This window comes from Piliocolobus tephrosceles, chromosome 7 (genome assembly GCF_002776525.5).
Source record: "Piliocolobus tephrosceles isolate RC106 chromosome 7, ASM277652v3, whole genome shotgun sequence".
Classification (NCBI taxonomy): Eukaryota; Metazoa; Chordata; class Mammalia; order Primates; family Cercopithecidae; genus Piliocolobus; species Piliocolobus tephrosceles.
Window position 1 is genome coordinate 146,426,304 of NC_045440.1, and position 6,857 is coordinate 146,433,160.

The 6,857-nt window shown below is 55.9% G+C and overlaps 1 protein-coding gene across 1 annotated transcript; it reads left to right on the forward strand.

Moving 5' to 3' along the window:
* The first annotated feature begins 591 nt into the window (after positions 1-591).
* On the forward strand, positions 592-2,172 carry LY6L (lymphocyte antigen 6 family member L). The gene is made up of 3 exons (XM_031935943.1): positions 592-664; positions 755-871; positions 1,946-2,172. Exons 1-3 carry the CDS (start codon positions 592-594, stop codon positions 2,170-2,172), a joined length of 417 nt encoding a protein of 138 aa, XP_031791803.1.
* The last annotated feature ends 4,685 nt before the right edge of the window (positions 2,173-6,857 follow it).

The window sequence follows — 6,857 nt, forward strand, 5'->3', positions numbered from 1 at the left end:
ACCAAATCTGGCCCGACGTTCCCTACGGCGTGGAGCCCAGGGTCTGTGATTGGGGTTGAGGCTGGCCTTGGGGCCCTGCAGGCGTCCCCCTCCTCCCGGGTCTCGGGCTGTTTTCCGCAGGAGGCGGCTGCAGGCAGACCTGCAGGAACCCCGGGAGCCGCCCCAGTGCAAGAGACCAGAGGAGGGGCCGGCCGGTCCAGCCCCCTGGGTCCCAGGGCTGACTCCTCCTCCAGGGCGCAGATCCCCGCAGCCCGGCAGGAGAGAAGGTGCCTGGAGAGGGGTCCGGACTGTGGGCCGGGGGCTGGGATGAGGGTCGGGTGAGAACAGGGCTGCGAGAGTTTAGAGAGATTGGAAGGGGGACCAAAGGCAGAGGGCCCAGGGAGAGGGGATGCGGGGAAGGGAGGAGAGCGAGCGCGGGAGCAGGAGGTTGGGGGGGTGAAGCCGCATTCGGGAGCGCAGAGGCTGGGGTGGGATGGGGGCTGCGCCCTGAGTGAAGCCCGGTTAGGGAGCAGGAAGCTGGGGAGGGGGCTCTCTGGGTGAAGTCCCCCGCAACACCCACCTCCCCCTACTCAGGCTGAGCCCTCTGGCGTCATGGAGGGGCTCGTCCTAGCCCTGTGTGCCCTCCCGCTGGCTGCCGCGTCTGCTGGCTACGCCACGACGCCAGGTAAGGAGCGGCCCTGGCAGGGCTGGGGGCATCGGGGCTGGGGCTGGGGCTGCGGACCCTGGCCCACCGCGCCCCGCTTGCTGCCCACAGCTCGGAACCTGAGCTGCTACCAGTGCTTCAAGGTGAGCAGCTGGAGGCAGTGTCCACCCACCTCGTGCAGCCCGCTGGACCAAGTCTGCATCTCCAACGAGGTGGTCATCTATTTTAGTGAGTCCCCCCTGGGGCAGAGGGCAGTTGCCAGGCGCCTGCCTCTCAGCAGCTCAGCTGATGCGTTCTCGGTGCTCCAGGGCCTGGGGCCGCGTGGGTCCGACAATGCCTCCTGCTGTCTCTCCCGCGCTGGGTTTGGACGAGCATCCCAGAGTGTGAATTTTGACTTTTCTTTTTCTCCTCCATTTGAAGTGTCTCTAGGAACTGTCAGCAGGACAAAGGCTCCAACGTCACTGAATTTACAAAGACAGCAGGAACACACAGGGGTGGGGAGAGGCAGCTGTTCGGGTGGATAGGTTATCCGCCCTTCCTAGCACAGCACAGTAGGCCTGCCATACAGCCCAGCATCGGGCAGGCTGCGCTGGGAATCTAATACAGTGTATGACAGTGTCATATAGTATAACACAACATAATGAATATAATGTGTATACTGCAACTTAATATAATACGATACAATACAACATAATGTAATAAAATAGAATGCAACGCAACACACCATAACACACCATGACACATAAAGGAGATTCCACACAAGCTCTTTTCTCCACCATTTGGGTTTTGAGTGTTGTGCATCCTTTCAGGGGTTCCGTGGTTGCTGACAGACACGTGTCCATCAGAACGTCTCTGCCATGTCTTTAAGTGAGCAGCACAGAGAAACGAGCCCAGGGCTGGGCACCCAGCCCAGCAGGTTTTCTGTGATGGGCAGCCCCTTTCCACTGCTCTGAGTCACCCCTTCTCCCCACGACGCACGCGCCCCAGGGCTGGCAGGGGTGGTCCAGGCTGTGCCTGGCTTCAAGGGAAAGCCCCTTACAGCCAGTTGCCCTGGAGTCTGTATTTGCTGTGCTGCGGGGCGGAGGTGGCCTGGGCAGCCAGGCTCCCCAGCTCTGCAGCACCTTGCCCGGGAAAGGACAGGAGACAGTGGTCTCTTGGTCCCCCTCACAGGGCCAGGTTCCTTGCTCTAGTTCTTCTGGGTCCCGGCTGCCCCTTTGGAAAGCATCCTTGCATTTTCCTGATAACTGTGGATACTTCCTTGCTGGGGGCTCTGGGGCCACCTGCCTCTCCTCTTTTCTGCAGAATGGAGCGTACACACCCTGCTCAGCAAACGCTGTGCTCCCAGATGTCCCAACACCAACATGAAGTTTGAATGGTCCCCGGCCCCCTCGGTGCAAGGCGTGATTACTAGGCGCTGCTGTGCTGGGGCTCTCTGCAACAGGGCACCGACCCCACAGGAGGGGCGCTGGGCCCTGCAAGGGGGGCTCCTGCTCCAGGTGGGCCTCGGCCTCCTCGGGGCCCTGTTGTGAGGGCCCTCCCTCTACACCCCCTCCTGGCCCTGCTGGCCTGTCCTGTCTCCTGCCTCCCACTGCCATCCTCTGTCCGCCCCTTCCAGGACACTGGGGGGACCCTCCCTCTCTGAGGTGGTGGGGAAGGTGCCATTGCCTCCACCCTGGATCTAGCCACCTCACTTCTCCCCCACAGGGGCCCCTTTGCTGGGGAACCCCGTGGATTCAGCAACTGCTCCTCCTGGGGAAGGACGGTGCCTCCAGTGTGGGTGATGGGAAGGACGGTGCCTCTGGTGTTGGGTGATGGGCAAGGATGGTGCCTCTGGTGGGCGATGGCCCCTTGCATGAGGCCCCTTGCCCTCAGTGCTGTCCAGGACCCTTTGAAGGGCAGGAGAGCCCAGGTGCGGCCACAGCTGGGGCTCTCCCTCTGCCCAAGGGAAACCCAGGAAGGATAACACTGTGGGTGCCCCCACCCGTACACTGGGACCACGACCTTCACCCTCTTGAAGACAATAAACTCTCATGCTCCATGGTGCTCATTCCTTCCTGCTCCTCCCCGTCCACCCGCCCTGCCCAGCCCTCAGCAAAGGGCTCTGTGGGTCGGTACCGGCGGCCACTGGAGCAGCCAGATCTGCAAAAAAACCTTCCAGCTGGGAGGTTGAGGATAGGGACCGTCTCTGCAGCCTAGGGCCCAGCAGTGGGTAAGCAGTATGTCACAGGCTCGGGGCTGGGATCCTAGAAGGGCTGGGGCCCCTGAGTGGAGGTGGGGATGAGCCTGGAGAAAGGGGTCTGTGGCACGTGACCAGGGTTGCGGTGCCCGTCTGAGCAGCCACAGTAGGATAGCAGGAGGTCAGGACTGATGGACAGTGCCAGCAAGGGGAGGGTAGGAATGGGAGGGCTGCCAGGTGAGGCACGGGTAATGTGCAGGCTGGGGCAGAGGGGACCAATGCCGAGTTCAGGACTGGCCAGGCTAAGCAGGGCACCATGGGACATCCTGGAGCTGTCCTGGGGCAGGGGTGGCTGAGAAGGAGGCCTTCTGCATCGGGAAGGAGGTGGCCTCACCAGGTAGCAAAGCCCCAGATGAAGGACAATGCTGGGTCTGCCACCTGCTGCCCGAGGGCAGGTCTTCACAGCACCCCTGCAGCCTGCACCCCTGTGCCTGTGCACTGCACCCCGCACTGTCCTCCAGCCAATGTTTCCCCTGTGGACCCAGGAGGCCATGGCAGCCCCCTCAGGTAGAGGCCCTGGATCCCCTGTCCTCGGCAGGCTGCAGGCTCTCCAGAGAAGGGTCCTCGGGTTCCCAGGCAGAGCAGGACCTTCTCCTCTCCTCTTGCGGTTACGAATTTTCGGCTGAATTCCAACGCTGACGGCTAGGGCAGATCCTCAGGGCAGGGCGCCTGGTGCTCCTCCTAACGTCAGGAATCTGGCATCCGACGCCTTGGGGCAGCCAGCAAGACCAGTGCTGGCAGGAGATTCCCCAGGACCCTGGCCCGAAAGCTTCTGTTTTTCTGCACAGGAAGGTACTGGGAAGTGATCTGGCCGCAGTGAGAGTGGCCGTGCAGGTCTTCCCTGATGCATTTTCCTAGGAAATATGTGTAAATCTAATCTGGGCACCTGTGCTGGGGTCAGGGGCCTATGGCCCGCCTCCCCACAGCCACTGGACCAGCCACTCTTGTGCCTTTGAGAGCTGGGGGCTTTGGCCTCTCTGGACAGGAGGACGGGAACCACAATTCCTTCAGGGCACCTGCTCAGCTGGAACTCAGAAACATTGCATAATACATTGATTTTTTAAAAATTATTATTTGAGACAAGGTCTTGCTCTGTTGCCCAGGTTGGAGTGCAGTGGCACAATCCTAGCTCAGTGCAGCCTTGACTTCCCAGGCTCAAGCGATCCTCCCACATCACCCTCCTGAGTAGCTAGGACCACAGGCACGTGCCACCACTCCAGCTCATTTTTATGCTTTGTGGAAACAGAGTCTCACTATATTGCTCAGGCTGGTCTTGAACTCCTGGCCTCAAGTGATCCTCCTGCCTCGACTTCCCAAAATGCTGGGATTACAGGTGTGTGCCACCACAGTTTGTATAAATGGATTTTTAAAAAAGAGGATGAAGGAAGGAAAGATGATGACTAAATGCTTCAGAGATGAATGAGAAAAAACTCCTCGAGTGGTAAATAAACGCTTGCTGAGGGTGAGCACGTGAGACTGGGAAGTGGTCACAGAAGGGACGGTCAGGGTGGATGAGGAGGGCGGTGCGTGCCTTCCCGCACCACTGCTTCTCTCCTGGCCCTCAGTTTCCCTGTCCTTCTGACCTGAGAAAATTCTGAGCCACTGTTCTAGTCTCTCCAGGGCAGTGGGGCCCTCCCCGTTACCTGGGAAATCTGAGCCATCTGTGTTCCCCACAGGCAGCGATCAGACCGGGGGCTGAGCCTCCAACAGGGGGACGGGGCAGGGCAGGGGACCTTGAGAACACGCAGGCAAGTGGCCCAGCGCCACCTGTACAAGGGAGAGGCACGGGGCAGACAGCCAGGCCGGCCAGGCAAACGCTCAGGAGTGTGGGGCAACGCATAAAAACCAAAGCTGCCAGAATCCATATTTTTCCATATCATAAGAATAATGGCAAGCCGGGCACAGTGGTTCATGCCTGTGATCCCAGCACTTTGGGAAGCTGAGGCGGGCAGATCACCTGAGGTCAGGAGTTCGAGACCAGCCTGGCCAACATGGTGAAACACTATCTCTACTAAAAATACAAAAATTAGTCAGGCATGGTGTTGGGCACCTGTAATCCCAGCTACTCGGGAGGCTGAGGCAGGAGAATTGCTTGAACTGGGGAGACAGAAGTTGCAGTGGGCCAAGATCATGCCACCTCACTCTAGCCTGGGTGACAGAGTGAGACTCCATTTCAAAAAGAAGAATGGCAAAAAAAAAAAAAAATTCACTCCTTGTGCTATAAAGTTCCATGGGTTTTGATAAATGCACAATGTCCAGTGCCATCACTGCTGTGTCTAGTGGAATACTTCCACAGCTGGGGAGAAATCCCCTGTGCTCTCCCTAGTCATCCCTCCCTCCCCCTGAACCCCAGCAACCACTGATTCTTTTCCTGACTCCAGTTTTCCCTTTTCCAGAATGTCCTGTGGTTGGAAACACAGTGTGGAGCATTTTCAGATTAGCTTCTTTCACTTAGCGACGTGCATTTACAGTTCCTCCATGTCTTTTCATGGCTAGTTACCTCACCTCTTTTTATCCCTCAGTAATAGTCCACCGTCTTCATGTAGCACGATTTGTTTATCCGCTCACTTATCAAAAGACTTGATATCTTGTTGCTTCCAAGCATCGGCAATTATGAATGAAGCTACGGTAAACGTCCACATTCAGGTTCTTATGTGGACGTCAGTCTTCAACCCCTCTGGTTAAATGCCACGGAGCACAATTGCCAGAGCTGCCGGGAAGCCTCTGTGTAGCTGTGTGAAAAACTTCACACCTGTCTTCCATGGCTGTTGCAGGAAGTCAGGGACCCCTAACGGAGGGACCGGCTGAAACCATGGCAGAAGAACATAAATTGTGAAGATTTCATGGACATTTATCCCTTCCCCAATCAATACTCTTGTGATTTTCTATGCCTGCCTTTACTTTAATCTCTTAATCCTGTCATCTTCATAAGCTGAGGATGAATGTCACCTCAGGAGCCTGTGATGATTGCGTTAACTGCACAAATTGTAGAGCATGGGTATTTGAATAATATGAAATCTGGCACCTTAAGAACAGGATAACAGTGATGTTCAGGGAACAAGGGAGATAACCTTAAAGTCTGGCTGCCTGTGGGTGGGCAGGACAGAGCCATATTTCTCTTATAACCAAAAACGGGTAACATAAATATCACTGAATGCTTTCCCCAGTAAGGAATATTAATAATTAACAGCCCTGGGAAAAGAATGCATTCCTAGGGGAGGCCTCTGAAATGGCCACTCTGGGGATGTCTGCCTTATGCAGATGTAGGTAGGGATAAAACACACCTTAGTCTCCTGCAGCACCCCCAGGCTTTCTAGCATTAGGAAATTCCCGCCTGGAGAATTCTAGTCAGGCCAGTTATCTGCTCTTGAACTTGTTTATCAATGACAACGCATGCACAGCTGGACATGGAAGTTCATTAGTGATTCTAGTTTCACCCTGACCTTGTGATCTCGCCCTGACCTCCTGCCTTGTGATCTTTTGTCGCCCTTGCAGCATGTGATCTCTGTGACTCACCCCCTATTCGTACACTCCCTCCTCTTTTGAAAATCACTAATAAAAACTTACTGGTTTTATAGCAGGGGGACATCATGGAACCTGCCAACATGTGATGTCTCCCCGGGACACCCAGCTTTAAAATTTCTCTCTTTCGTACTCTTTCCCTTTATTTCTCAGACCAGCTGACACTTAGGAAAATAGGAAAGAACCTACGTGAATTATCAGGGGCAAATTTCCCCCAATACATGGTGGCCGCGCCACTTTGCACCCTCACCAGCAATGACAGGGAGTGCCCGTCACTCTGCATCCCAGCCAGAAACTGATATTGTTGATATTGTCAGTATTCTGGATTTCAGCCACTTAAAAAGCGGTGCTGGTGTCTTATAGGTGTCTTAGTTTGCAATTCCCTATTCCCTGAGCCTTGTTCCATCTGCTTACTTGCCAGTGGTGTATCTTTGGTAAGGTGTCTGGTCAGATGCT